Here is a 15,985-nt window from a genome sequence, read left to right as displayed (position 1 = left end):
AATGTGTATTATACCTGTTTCCTTCGAACAGGATTTGTAAATGAATAATTATATCGCGAACAGGATTTAAAATGTTCTATATTTCTTGACAAATTTCGTTCTTCCTTCGTCGCTTTATCCGTTCCATTTCCGTTTTGTTTGTTTCTGCTTTCTAATTCTCTTTCTCTCCGCCGCAGCACACATTTCTTCTTGGCCTACACACGTCACGTGGGCCACGCAGAACAAGTCGGGTTAATCGCGCACACGTGTGCACTGGTTATCGGCAACAATCGCGGCTATCGCGGGCCATGGAGGATTAACCCCTTAATGGATAGATTTCCTCGGCGTGCAACGTTATGTACGAACTTCAAGTCAACTATTATTCGTGTTTCCGTTTGATTATCAATATAAAATTGTTGTCATTTCATTTCTCGTGATGGAAGCTTTCTTTCTACAGAGAAAAAGTAAAATATGGTGTCGAATTTGGATGAATTAACACGTTGAATGCAACACGATTTCTCGTAGCAAAATACCCAAAATGAAAAAGATATAATATCAAATTATTTCATTAAATCGTTTTATTATTATTGTACGTTTAATTTGACGAATGTCTCCGCATTAGCTAGCATTATTTATAATATAAAAATGTTTGCAAATAATCACTGTTTAATTTACTGAATTATAGTAATTCGGTTTGGTTACCGATAAGTAAGTCTTTGCCTTACCATGACGCGTGAACGTATTAAATAAAATTTAAAATACATAAAATTGACTCAATTTCTTTGAATTCAAATTAAATATTATTCTTCTGTGATCAATTATTATATTGCAAGGCAAACATAGACACAGAGCATTTATCAAATTTATCTCTTTTTTGATAAATTATTACTAATAAGGTTGTTATGTCGGTCATAGTTAAAAAATAAATCGAAGGGCAAGTTAACTGCGTTCGACGAGTATACACGTCATCTTAAGACTCGAAATGACACTAATCTTTTCAACAATGAATTAGTTATTTTTTCAGATACACATGTAATTCTGCTTCGTTTTGCTTTAGTTTTCTGTTAGAATACATTATAGGTACATTTGCGGTGCGTTTGACGAGTACATACTTCATTGTTTGACTTTATTGCGCGCACAATGAAAGATTTTTCAAACTAAATTCGTCAGTTAATTGTTTAAGCGGTTAATAAAGACGAGCGTAAGCGGGATCTAGGAAGTTCATCTATATTGAGTGCCGTGATTCGTTAGGATCTCGGGGGATCGAGGTTCGTTTCTAGATCGTTGACCCGCCTGCCGCCGCGCCTCACCGCGGTGAAAATCCTCTCTTTTATGTTTGCGCGTTCTACGCCCACCCCCCGGAATGATTTATATGGATTATAAATCGGCCCGCGACTCCTATATCATCTTGCCGCGACCGAAACGCAACGCCCGGCTAACTCAAACTCGTCAATTTTCGACCCACGACAGCCGCTTCTATCGTTCTGCTCATGTCGTCGAGGTGACTCTGAGAGTGTGTTTCAAGGGAGGAAGTTTCACTGGATTGGTAACACTAGTCTTTTATTGAGTTGAACTGAGTACAAGTGTTTTGGTATAAACGTTGCAAAGTCGCTCTTCTAAAAAACTGAGTCCTCTTTTCCGTTTTTCCTCCGTATTTAAAGGATTCTGTAAAGGAGTGGGGGAAAGGGATTTTGGGAGAACTGAGGGCTGCAGCGATTTGATGGGGGTGTCTTGGAATTCCATCGCGGCAGTCCCTGAGTTTTCGGGAAAGGTGAATTTTGTCACTGGATGCATAAATTTGGTATCTAAAAGGAAAACTGGATAGTTAAAAGGAAAAAGGGATTTTCAGGATACATAATTTAGATGCATGGACAGGAAGTTGTTTTTGTTTCGGAGAAAAGGCGGAAGATTGGAATGCAGCCTTGGAAAAGGCCTCCTCTTGACCATCCCTAAATGAGATAAAAGGGGTATGTGGTAATGCTTATCACGACACTCAGAACTGGGACTCATGCCGATGAGTCTCCGGTTTCCTACCCTTGAACGAGCTTTCTATCGATATTCTGATGATCGAAAGCTAAACAATAGAAGATATGGCTTTGAATAATAATGGTCTGATTTAGGTTTTTGAGTTCTCGGGAAAAAAGGTTTTTGTGAAATGTTCTTGGATTAAGTACTGATATTAATAATTAATGATTAATGATTAATGTGTCTGATTAATCTAACATTTTTGAAAAGTTTCTTTTTCGAGAATATTTAGAAGTAGGAGTTAATATTATTCTGAGCCATTCGTACTGGTTTCTTGAATTTGTTCCGGGAAGCAGTGTGTCAGAAATTTCGTTTAGTCTTAGTCTTATAGAATTTATTTGTAGTTTCAGTTTCATTGGAAATGAAATTTTTATAAATATTTCAGTATTCTCAATTTTATGGAACTTGTTATTGGGCATTGGATACTAGGTACAGTTTTAGTAATAAAATTATTGTTGATGTATATAGAGGGTAAGATATAATCTGAATGAGTACTATTTGAACTTTCTTCGTCTGTATAGTTTTATTTTTAGTTTTTTTATTGAATGTTGTATGCTAGTTTGCGCTAATTTCTTATTATTTCTTATGTTCTAGGTAAGGAGGAGTGTCTTCAGTGGTGCCGATGGATGATGCCTTAAAAAAGTACTGTCAGTCCAAAGGTTAACAAGGAAAATGTTTTTAAAGTGTATTCTATTTCAAAACGAAATTGACAACGAAATATCCAGAACATAAATATCCATATATCCAAAAACAAGAACTGCAACTTCGCTATTCGAGATTTCCTTACAAGGTTGATCTTTCTGTTTCGAAATTTAACAAAAAACTCGCATGTCTGTAAGCTATAATTCACTGAGCAGTCTTGCCAGACATACAAGGTTAGTTACACAAGACTTACCAGACACACGGTGAATCATACGCGTCCGCAAACACCTGTCTAATAGAATTACGTTCACATGGAGGGATCGCCGAAATGATAATATTATGACAGGAATAATTCACAAGAATTTTCAGGGCAGATTTTTCTAATACTATGAATCTAGCTCATTTTAACTGTTTTCTCTAAAGAAGTGTAACACATGTTACTCGTTTTAATTTAACTGGTTTCTTTACGAGTTTACCAGTTGTAAAGAGTTTCACGATTGATCACACACTTTTGTATTCTATAATTATTATTTTTCTTATACTTCAATTATGGGGTTCTAATTACCGGTTAGCCAGCAGTTGTCCACTAAGTAGGATTCCAAGAACGCATAAATTGCTCTTATTATTTCCCCTAATAGTCGGTTCTTGTCGCCCCGTAATACTTTCACAGCTAAACGGTTCAACTTTTTTTCCAAAGTGACGCGAAAATAGATCCTAGAAAGCTGTCTCCGTGCGACCTACATGGGACTTCATTATGCTTTCATCTTTCTGCTCGCAGTTGTTATTTCCCTGCATTTTTTCGGACAATAATTCCATACCTATCACCTTAATCGACTGCATTTCAATCCTCAAATTGTGATTATCAATACTAAATTGTAATTATTAAGTATTCACTTGATCTTCACCGACGAGAGATCACAAGTTTTCAACCTGTACGACACATAAATAATCTTCAATTTTTCTATCCTTTTTCGTATCCAAAAAATAAGTATACAAATCAGTACTCAAAATAAAAGTAAATAAATTCTAACCACCGAAAGAAGTAAATAGATAAAAAACAATTTATCACTCAAACGAATGAAAGAAATAAATATAAATAAATCATTCGAACAAACAAACAGCATAGATCAAAATAAATTTCCCAAACAAATAGGTAAAATAAACAGGCACAACAAATACAGACTTACTCTTACATCCGACAAAGCAGTAATAAAATCAAACAATTCAAACAACATTCACCCCCCAACTGCACCAAAGAAATCCTCCAAAGTTTTCCTCTCGAATACCACATTTTCTTCCTGAAAATTACCATCCTCGTCCAGTTTCCTCGCTCCCGGTCCCATCAGCTCCTTTTATTCTTCTTTTCATTCCCCTCGTACGAGTCTCGAGATAACCCGGACCGCGGAACGGGTTTCGCAAGTAAGAGCCGCCGGTATTCCCTCGCGGTACAGAGAAGACGCGCGAGCGGGCCGGAGGGTGGCTCGTTTGCATTCACACTGTGCTAGTAGATCGGGTGATCGCCTAATAAAGCGAGGCGACAGGCATTTCGCTACGCTTTGACCGCACTTTTAAGCGCTCCGCCATCCTGCCGAGTAATTTGAACGTTAATGAGAGAGAGAAACAGAGAGAAAGAGAGAAAGGGAGAGAGAAAGAAAGAAAGGAAGAGAGAGAAAGGACCGCAGCCAATTGCCCGCACTCGGATAGACACACGTAGGTGTCTTGTATCGGGCAGCTCGTTAGATCTGTATACGGCGAAAAGTAAAGAAAATTCCGTGCATTATATTTCAGGGGGTTTATTTATACGCTGATAAAGCATGGGGGGGGGGGGGGGGAGAGAGATCGCGGCGTTGCACCGTGCAAGCTGCTTCCACGTCAAGCGAGCCGCGTCTGTTCCTCGCGTTGGCTCGGCCAACGTCGGGTCTGAAATTAATGAAAAATCGTGGAGCTGCAGGCGCGCGGTTGTAGCTGGTTTTTTATTTCGAATGTCTTCCTTTTTCCGTTCTTGTTTATGGAGACGTTTCCCCGCTGTGATTGGGCGCAATTAAAATAGTTATGAGTTAGACGGTTGGCATGGGAAGTATCACTTTGAACAGTGATTCGTGCGTTGACGCCGATGCGGTTCGATTCTTTGCGCGGATGTTTCAGCCCTTTGCGGTCGAGCTACGATATGTAAAATCGAAAACGGCGAAGGAATAATTTAATTATTCAATTAATGAGAGTGACATGTGGTTTCTTTTTTAATATTTAAGACTTCGATGTATAATTTAGTTTTTTATGAAAAGCAACATTAGAAGTTTAACACAGGCCGCAGACTGTTAATAGGAAATTATGGATCGAGAAGGGTTAATAATCGTGAGGTTGGTTTGCGAGGTTTTGAATTGTTCGTTGGGTTAATTTGAGAGTTTTGGAGTAAATAGGAGTTACGAATGTATTCTTGTGTAATGAAAATATCGCGTGGAACTGTGAAATGAGCCGACGCAATAGATGTTTTAATAATTTATTTGTTTTGAGATCATTGATTAGATTTTTTATTTTTCGGGTTAATCAAATTTAATGAGTTGAGTTGCAGAAATTGGTTGCAGAACGAAATTCGTAATTTCATCAGAATGGTATCTTATCGCAGGCTTATCTACAGGGTTCTGAACAATTATTTAGCCTTATCTGGTTGAATGGATAATCAATTTTGAATGCGCTAGACACCTTAATCCTCAACGGAATAATTAGAAATTAACATCTCCAAGAATTCGCGATTATGACGTCGCATTTGGAGAGAATCGAAAGAGACTTGTGACATGCAAACAAACAGTGAATCTTCGCAGAGCGTCAAGTATTTTGTTACCCGTCTAATTAGATGGTATACATCTAGAATTACGGCGATAAGCCTACGCGATGTATTCTTGATGAAATTCGATCGCGCGTATCGCTTCGCAATCTGCTGATCTTCGCAGTAACGCGAATTGTCCTTCTTCAAAGACAAAACGATAAATTTCATTTCGAATGTTTCATGTTTAACGATGGTATTTTCACAAACTAATACATTTATTTTGTTTCAAACAATTCAAGAAATCTCTCTACAAAAAGAAATATCATTTTTCTTAAAATCAAGAATAATATAATAAAGAATAATTAGTAGATTATATACATTTATATATTTACAGTTTCGCCTATCATAATTCGCGAAGCTTAATAAACCAGATTTAATAAAAAGTTTAAAATTCATAATGAAATTATAAGTTTCTATTATAAAAATTATAAGAAATTATAGCACAGTGAAATAATAAGGACACTAATTATCAATTCTCACGATTTAAATTTTTCAAATTAACTTTTATTCCTGCAGATTAATATTTAAAATTCTGAATTTCCATATAATTTGACGATCATAATGCATCCGTGCAATATATGCGCCGTGGATGCTATCATCTCCAGTATTTAACATATTTGGGTCGCTCGTCCCGGTTATCGAGAACCGTTCATTTCCTCTTAATTCGGAAAATTAATTCTGGATGAATCGCGACGGTCCGGCGCGGTCGAAGCCTAAAAAAGAAAATGACAATCGTACATCCTGCGGAAGCGGATGCTCGCTGGCACGCTTCGCTGACCTCTTCAACCTTCCACTCCTCTCTTCGTTTCTTTCCCCACCTGCGCATTGGCACATCGTTATAAAAACCGGCATAATGGAACTTTGTTGCACTACATAAATGTGTCCGCGCGCTCAGCGACCTCGAGAATGTTTTTCACGACGGACAATTCTCTTGTTTCCACGGGCAATATTGTGAGTGGTATTTTCAATCTGACCTGTTTGGTTTGAATTATACAGTGACATTTTAGGTTAACTTAAATTGAATGAAATAAGATCTAAATACATCTGATTCATAATAGAATGTTAATAAGGGTATTTTAGAATATCTTCAAGGCAAAAAAGGTTACTTGAGAAGATTAAAATAAAAAAGAGGGAAGTGAAATTAGGTTTTTAAATTTGTAGTTAGAATGTAGGAATAAGAGTGTTGTCGATGTTCTTGACCTTTATATATTTTACATTTCTTGTAACCATTAGAAATTAATGAAAAAATGCTTATAGAAATAAAGTAATATTATTATACAAAATAATTAGTAGAAATTCGAATTGTTTTAATTAATAGAGAGAAAGTATTTGTAGAAAAACATGCTGGCAAATCTCATACCATCGTGTTTAATCTCACCCCCTTCTGTTATCGTTTGCTAGGAGCTTAAAATGGTTTCTAAAAGTACCACAGGATGGAGAAAAAATAAAGAGGAAACAATTGTTTACGGGATTGTGTCGCTCGGCACCCCATGTGCGCCATGTGCGTGTGTCGTGATCGACCATATGTGCTGATGTCGATTCTAGTGGTTCGTTCACCACTTCCGTGGACAAGTTCATTTACGTACACGAGCCAAATGCGTGTCGTGTCGAACCCCCGCCATTGTTCTATTCTCGTGACGTTCATTGTGCCGCTCGCAGCTAGAACAGACGAGGTTGAGCACCGTCTCGACGATCAATTTTAATACTATACTCGCTGATCTTTTAAAAATTAATCATTATTGAGAGATTTCTTCGTACATTTTTCAATGGTTATTACAACTAGAATTTTGAACTAACAAGTAATCCCGAAAACCATAATTTATTAACTCTTTGCCTTATAATAACGTGTCAGACACACGATGGAAATTTTAAATTGAATTCGACAAATCTAAATGTCATTTCTTTATTTTTAACATAACTTGAATATTAGTTGTCCATTATCATTTTATAACACTTAACCTGGCTGGTCAGGTAAAAATACCTGTTTCGACTTTGTTGTAGGTTAAAGTCATTTCTAGGTTATTAATCATAATAATTATCTATTTCTTTATAAATTTATATATTTTTTTGGCAAGGATCTCTCTCTCTCTCTCTCCCCTCTCTTTCGCTCACACTCTCTCTCCTCCCTTACCAGCCCCTTAAGTATTGCCTTAAATATGAAATTAAATATAAAATGTTTATTAAATACGTACACTTAAAATTTCTACACCTTTCTATAATTTTAAACAAAGAACAATTTCAGTAGCTTCCTAGTTTTTTCGTTTGAAAGTGTGGATATTATATTTCACATCTTATCTATATCATAAAATCAGTATTTAGTACCTGAAAGTTAACTTGAGTTATAATGCTTGTATTTGCACATTAATCTTCCCAAGATTTATCAATCTACACCACAACATTTATTAATATATAAGGCTTTTTAAATGCAACAATTGATTTGAATCAGAAACTCCAGCGAATCACTGTAACGTTGACCACCGGTGACCGGCACGGCAGTCGGACGTTGATCGGGCTCGAGCGATAGGCATCGCATGCTGCCAAGGAAAGTCGTGCAAGGGCTGAATCGTAATTGAAAACGATCGAGGCGCTTGAACCGGCGCGTCGCGCGGTAACCTCTCCGAATACGCCCTTGCAGTTGAATTATTTCATCGACTCGTGGTGTTACACGAAATATTGGTCGGCGATTTGACGCAGGAAGTGCGATCGATACATCCGAGCGAGGTCACCGAGATAATTAAGTCGGTTCGATAAACTGAGCCCAGAGAAGGCAGAATCGTTAGGAAAACGAGAGACAGAGAAGGAAAGATAATGACGTGCGTGTGGAATTTATCGAGTTTCGTGGCGAGTCTTCTTTGTGTGTTTTGTTCGACAAACTGTCGTCACGTGCTACGTATGTAAGTAAGGGAACTGCGAAGCGTTACTCGGTGAATATAATTTCATAGAGTTTCGTAGAGTTGTAAGTTGATCAAAATTGTCTTAAGCTTAGTTGCATGCTACGAGTACAACGGATAGATTTTCATTTTAAAGTCAAAATGATACTAATTCTTTCAACGATAAATTATTTATTTTTTTCAATTACTTCATTTTAATTCTCCTGCGTTCTGCTTGAGCTTTTCGTTAGAGTATATTATAGCTGCATCTGACCTGCGCTAGACGAGTATACACTTCATTATTTGATTTCATTTCATTATCAGAGATTTCGGAAATGAAATTTTCGCAGTTAACATATTAATTACTTTGAATGCATTCCTTCGTTTGAAACACGAGAAATATTTACAATGTTGTGTATAAGTTGAAAGTGGTATGTCGCAATCAGAAAAGTGTAACAGCTGTTGATCAAAGTGTAATGTTACCGTGATCACATGAGCATCTGTTATTGCTCATTCAAACTAATTGCGAAGCGATCGTTCTACAAAGTAACGCTTCGAGGAGCCCACAGAAACGGTCCGCCGTGAATGGAACAGAATTAGCAGAATGAGAATGACACGCAACCTGCAGCCAGCAATTCAATTCCCGTTACAACGAAAGAATAACGCATTGCACAGTAATCTCCAGCCATCTTACAATTTACTACGTTTTCGCCGTTATTAAGACCAAGCCAGCTCGCCGGATACCGTTCCACGTTAAACAAGAAACCCATATTCTCTTTTTTCTCCTTACGAATCCTGACATTATTCCGTGGCGAATCGCTGCCGTGAGATGAACGACGCTGCGTGCTCTGCCATCTCTTCAACCAGCTGGAGTGCACTTGCAATTTCTGGGGAATGTTTCAGTTCGCGAACACGACGAACGATATTCTGGAAACTCAAGCTTCTTGCATTTCCTTTGAAGAACGTGCCTTGAATTATTTGACACGTTCGCGACAACGAGTCACATATGTGTGACATAGCAATTCGTTTAAGAAGCCCACCGTTGATTATTGTTGCTATGATGATATTAATCCTTAATGATCGACAGTGTTCTATCAACTCTTTGTGGACAAGACTGTCTTACTCTTTTAATATTTTTTTAAAATAAAAAACTGAATTATGCATCGAAATCTTAAGTATTAAAAGAAAAAGAACCACGTATTAGTCTTTCGTTAGTTAAATATTCAGTTGTAACTTTCGATTTTAGATATCCATCCTCGAAGTCGCCATTACGACGACATTCGACCGTAAAGGGTTAATATATATTTGGCATATGGTATACTCTGTTGTCACTTTGGCTATATCAAAATATCATACATATATGGCGTTTATGTCAAGTCCGTATCAATTGATCCGCATCAAAATATTCTAATCTCACAAATAAAATACCCTCATTTATAGTACTTATATCTAAAACTCAACAAACTACCAATATATTCATCTAACTTCCTTGCAGGAAATCAAATCCAAGTTAATAAAATCTTCCCCTTGCGCATCTGTCTTAAAGCAATGCCTGAAAACAATAACGTTGAACAAAGATTCAGCAACGGAACGTTCTAGCGTCCCTGGCACTGAAAGGGTTGAGAGATAGAGAATCGCTAATCGGTGCGAAATCGCTGGTACAGATTCCCCTTGCATTCCTGCCGGAGGCGGTTGAACGGCCTCGTAACGTCTTGAGGGAAGGAACGATTGAGCCGCGGCCAGGAGAAGCAGCCGGAGTGCTGCTCTCCGGCATCGTTTAACCGGATTAGGAAGCCAGTCAGAGAAACGGCCCTGTTCCGCGATGTACTTCAGATACAATGTCAACACGTGTACCGCGGCCGGTGTATTACGCGCGTGCAACGTGCGTGCCGCGCGTTGTTGCACAGCCCGACGGAACATCGCGGAACCTTGTACCTCGCGTTGGCCCCGTGTATTCCGCGTTTGTTCGCGTTTCTGTGCACGCGGTTGCACAGCCCTCAGCCGACGCGACGCGATGCATTCGTGCGTCGCCTTTTCCGCTTCCTCTGCGCCCGTGCGAACGATTAATTATTCCGTGGCCGGCTCCTTTGATGAACGAGAGCCAGTTCGCTGCTGGGAGCTTTCCTCGGTTGTGTCCCGTTTGGCCATGGTCGAGACGCGCTAAGAGGTTTAGGTAATTCGTGTTCAGCTGGGATGTCATGGGAAAGTTTCTTTCGGATGGAAGTTTTTGAGGAAGGTTTGAAGTAGTTTTGCTGGGGGTTGATAACGCGATGTAGGGATGGTGTAGTTTGATTTATTCATTTTTGGTAGGGATTTAGGTCTGCGGATGGAAGAGTTTTTGAGGAAGGTTTGGAGTAATCTTGCTGGGGGTTGATAAAGCGATTTAGGGATGATGTATTTTGATTTACTCATTTTTTGTAGAAATTTAGGTCTTCAGCATTGCTACTGGAGCTGTAGGCCAGATGTGTAGTTGTTAATTGTCCTTAAATTATACTTATTGTTACGGTACCCTAAGTAAATGATTCAAGGATTGATTAAAAATGTGATACTGTAGTTGCTTGTCTAACTTGACTGTTGGTAGATGGAAATGGAATTTGTATCAATGTTTGTAGTGTTACTTTCATTAGAAAGTCTACAGAGTGTTTAATGGAGTTCGATTAATTGATCATAGCACTACGATATTTCCATTTCACTGTCATCATGAAGAGATATATGGTGCTACGTTAACTTCTTCAGACCTGATGCACATTATAATGTACACAGTTTTACTGCTTTAAATACCTGATAAAATATTAACATATATAATATTAACCTGTTAACTAAGAATTACATGTGTATCTAAAAGAATAACTGATTCATCGTGAAAAAAATTAGTATTATGTCGAGTTTTAAAATGACGTTTATATTCGTCAAACACAGTTAAGTGGTTAAAATTATTATAGGCTATAATATTATATAGGTTATAATAATTATATCGTATATACACTCTATATTTGAACCTATTTCTATCAAAGAAGTAGTACAATACCATTTTTTATTCGTCTGAAGAGGATAAATCGAGGATTTTGAAGGATTCAGTTCCCCGCAGGATGATCGCGTGATGTCGTGCGAAGAACGTTTCCCAAGTTCCCGCGATGGATGTGCGTCCTGAATGTCAAATTCACGATCGTTCGCAGTTATTTTTCGCATCGGCATTATGAATCGTTACGGAAACGAGCGTCTAGTCTGTACGCTTCGCATCGCGTGCGACAATTCTTCTAGGCGAGCCGGGGCCGTATGAATTTCATGCTTCGGCCGCATTTGACGGTTCGTTAAACAGACCACCGTATATTTTGTAATTGTTCTCGAAAAGTACACGGCGAGCAGCTTATTTACCGAACAGACCAGAAACCAATTCGACGAAAATTTCCTTTAGGAAAACCGATAGCAGAAAAACTTCCTTTAATTTTGTAATGATAACAGTCCTATATTTTAGTTTACTTTCAATATTTCTAATGTTTTGTAGATAAGTTATAAATTATTTACATAGAATTGTTAACAGATTAATAAACAATTTATTTGATTCCAGTTTGTACAAATTACATTGATTAAATTATGAATATTTAATCTATTATAATTTGATCTATAATCAGATTGAATTCAACTGAACAGTACAATTTTAAACTGCATAAAGCAGTTATTAATTAAAACAAGGTCTTTAGTACTTGTAGCGTATAATAGGTAATATACGATTGAAAAAAAGCAACGACATGTTTTTTGTTGATTTCCGATCGCGACTAATTATCCGCGATTTATCGTCGATAACGACGGTCGATTTTCGCAAGCCCCGATCGCGGACAATTAAGCAGTTTATAGTCTGCGCTCGATAGTCAACCGTTCGGCCTAATATTATGCTGTCCCGTTACAATGGCTATTGTACGCGCAAATATCAGGGTGATCGCGCGGTACGCACTTTGTTCGTTCCTGTTCCAGCTGAACCGCGACAGGCCCGTCCCTTTTCTTAAGGTTAACCTTTAGAGGACAAGCAAACCTCCTTTTGGGGCTCTGTATAAATCTTCAAACTCTATGATACATTTACATTGTATACAGGCTGTTGAAAGGCAGGTTACCTTATCATTTATCCTTCCCCTGGTTAGAATAATATAACAAAAGACAGATAATCCATTGTTTGTTACAATGATATCCGAGAAAATCAGTCCCTTTAATTATTAGACATATAAAGAAATGTTTTAATTTGAATTGATGTTTTACAATTAAACGTTGAATCTGTAACAATTAACATTAGTACTACCGAGCACTTAATACGATTAATATGCAATCCCTATAAACATTGTAACTATAGATTATTTTCACTTTCTTCAGACATTCATTACATTATTTAAGTGAAGGTATTTAGTTTCAAGATCATTTCGAATATTCAATGTTTTTAAGATATCAATAATTGCGAAACAAAAATATTGGAACGAGTTATCTTGACTTTAAAATATTAATTTTTTCGTTCCAAAATGAAAGATTGAAATTGAAACGTAATAAATATTATGAGAAATTGCCGATTTTCCAAAGGTCAACGTGTACTTACGCATTTGTTGCGCACGCGTGCATCTATATCGTCTCCGTCCGGTCGAACACTTTTACTTTTAGCCTGTCAGCTAAATCTGGCACCCGTCGATCGCTAGACGATTTTTTTAAACGCGGACCGCGCCGCGCGTAATTATCATTCGCCGGTTAAAGGATTCTTCGGTGTATCTGGAATTTCCGGTCTTGCCGTTGGTACCGGTAGTGAGCACTTAATTACGAGTGGCGAGATTACTGTATCTCGATGCACTTTTCTGTTCTGCGTTAACTAGATGCGCACCGGATACGGTTTATCTGGCACGTGCTACTAGTTTGGGCTTCAGTTCGGTCAGCTATTTCGGTTTCGTAAACTTTCGTTCATTAGCGTATTATCCACATATAATTACTAATTAATTTGAAGTTGCAACGACTCGAAAAGCACAGTTTTCACTGGGAACCGCACGCTGAATCGCGTGAAAACTGTTTGAATTATATGGTATTTCATTACGTGTATAATCCTTTTTAACGTTCTTCATTTTCATTTTCTACATCTAACGATCTCTATCTAAAGATACAATGATTTCTTACTTATCTTCAATAATTGCGAAACAAGAAATTGTGAGTGTATAGAGAAATCCTGTTTTTAAAAGAGGAAAATTTGAAGCGAACGTGTTTAATGCGTAAAGAGCTTTAATGTAGAGATTATGGCAGAAAAGATCTACAAAATGGCAAGAAATCGTTGGAAGAAGCGTTCAACGAGTGCTCCGAACTACCATGGTGCACGCTCTGCTAAACCCGAACGCGTTACACCTTTTCTCGCCTCGGGTAATGATACCGAGCCTTAATTCGTCAAACCGAACCGAACATTATCGTAAATAACGCGCATTAAGCGCGAACGTTTGACCGCGCGTCCCCTCATTACCGCTTCAGATTTAACGAAATTGATTCAAATTGACGACCCCACTGCTTTGATCTCTTGTAAATAACGAGTGGCTCGCTACAAGCGCTCGCTGGCTAACCACGGATAAAACGCTAGACACGCTCTACAAATCAACGGAGAAAATACGTATGTGGCGATGGCATTTCGATGTTTTATTTGCCCCGGGATCGCCGTTTCTACGGGGTTCACGGTACGAGGAGCTTGGTAATGAAACGGTGACGAAAATGTCATTGTTGTTGCAATTGCGCTCGTTGCATGTCGTTAAAGTCCGGTTTGGAGTGCTGGAATTATTGCGGCGAGCATGTGTGTATGTATGTACTTTCTGTATCACGTGTTTCTTTAAACGTTAATTGTTCTTTAACTGTCTTAGCTAAGAAATTATTATTAACTAATTTAACTAATTTATTTGATTAATCTGTTATTATTTATTATCTATTAATCTAGTTTTAACTAATTTAATTCATTATCTTAAGAGAGAACTTTAACCTTTTACACTCGAAAGTTTTTTCCCTAGATACATTCATTAATTTTTAGTACAGTACTGATTAAATCATTAATCTTATTCAATAGAAATAGTATAGGAGTTAATGGATCGGACGATTTTATTTCAATATTTCACGTCTGCTTACATTATACAAAATATGACATTAAATTTTATAGTTTTGCTATATCAAAGGAAACGGTGACTGTGAGTCGCCTTTCAAGTAGAAAGGGTTAATAGGTTAACTATATAATATAATAGACATCTATATTTTTTCCTGTATAGTATATTTACATACAGGTTTTTTCTTGGAATTTTTTAAAGGAAGTTATGTCCAAGAAATTCGTGTTCCGGCGGAATCAACGTGGAATTCTCTTGCCATGCAATGTGTTACCGTCTCTGCACACATTTCGAGCATTATTTCCTACTAGTTGCGGAGCACGTACCGACAATTAAGAACATCAGGAAACATTGGGAAAAGTTCGTTTGATCTTATCATTCCGAATGCCTCCTTCGGTATTCTACAAAAGCAAACACGGGCCCAGCGTTCAGCCAGCTGCATTACTTCATTAATAACGGCAAATTAATTATATCGCAGGCCCATACGTCAAGAAATTCCAAATGAAAACCTGTCACTGTAGTAGCTAGCGGCGCGCATTACCATTTTCTCCTGGTTACATAAAAACGCTTGACGAAAGGACTCGCGAATCGAAACGAACAGGTGCGGAGAAAGGTGATTCCCGATTGAAGATCGCATTATCATCTGTTCGCTAAGCGTTGTGCGATCAGCGGATTCAACAAGAAGCCGCTCGAGCTACAAAGTAAAACGTTGAAAAATAGAGCGTTTCTTACGTTAATTGTCCATTAAGTGGACGTCGTTGTTTAAATAAGAATACATTAGCGATTAATTGCGCGGCCGTGTAAGCACTCATCCACCTTTCAATTAAACGATATTCCGCGGCATTTTGTTTTTAATTGTTCAAATGGACTTTCTCTTTGGCGAAGGATCCTGCATACGGCGTCGGCGGCCATTTTTCCGGCGGTAGATTGTATGAAAACCGCGACAGATATGTGACACACATTTACGTGTGATAGATCGGTTAATTTGCGTACGGATGGGAAACCGTTTATTTGTCGTCGCGACGTGGCGATGCGAATATACGACGGGAAACCCAGATTTCTTTCTGCAACGCTCGATGTCTCTATTATCGATGGATTTCGAGGCGATTTCACTTGGCTCTCGGCCGCGTTCCCATCATTCGCCATCTGCCACCGTTTCCAGAACACCTGTTCTGCCCAGGATCCTGTCCTCGCCATCGCGCTGGACTTCCTCATTAAATCGTTCATACCTGGAAGCTGCCGTACGTAGGTACGTACCGTCGAACAATGCGTCGTGATTCACGCGAAACACGCTGCCCCTTCACGCGCGAGCATTAATTGATTCGCTTAGTTTTATGTAATCGCGATTTCTCCTGATGCATATTTGCGTTAGATCTTAGACGGTTGGCTTTTAAAAATATTATTATTTATATGGGCAATTGATTCATCCAATTAATGGAAATATCTTTTAAGTTGCATTCATTTGGAGCATTGGGGACTTTTGTTTTAGTTAATCATTGCGTTTGGAATGTTTATATTGTTGAGTTTATATGGATATGATTGGGAATTAT

At 38.1% G+C, this 15,985-nt stretch overlaps 2 protein-coding genes across 3 annotated transcripts in view; both read left to right on the top strand.

The window, feature by feature from the left end:
- Nucleotides 1-4,430, top strand: part of LOC116427834 (uncharacterized) — a 42,832-nt gene extending 38,402 nt beyond the window's left edge. For both annotated transcript variants that reach the window (XR_004235163.2, XM_031978635.2), the window contains one exon: nucleotides 2,599-4,430. Coding sequence is in view for 1 of the 2 variants with exons in the window: in XM_031978635.2 (XP_031834495.1) it covers nucleotides 2,599-2,602 (4 nt within the window). In the remaining variant the exon portion in view is untranslated. The remainder of the gene's footprint in view (nucleotides 1-2,598) is intronic.
- The window catches only part of jvl (javelin-like), a 92,352-nt gene that overhangs the window by 36,389 nt on the left and 39,978 nt on the right, over nucleotides 1-15,985 (top strand). The window lies entirely within an intron of this gene.

Source organism: Nomia melanderi, chromosome 9 (genome assembly GCF_051020985.1).
Source record: "Nomia melanderi isolate GNS246 chromosome 9, iyNomMela1, whole genome shotgun sequence".
In the NCBI taxonomy this organism is placed as follows: Eukaryota; Metazoa; Arthropoda; class Insecta; order Hymenoptera; family Halictidae; genus Nomia; species Nomia melanderi.
This window is presented reverse-complemented; position numbering and strand designations above follow the sequence as displayed.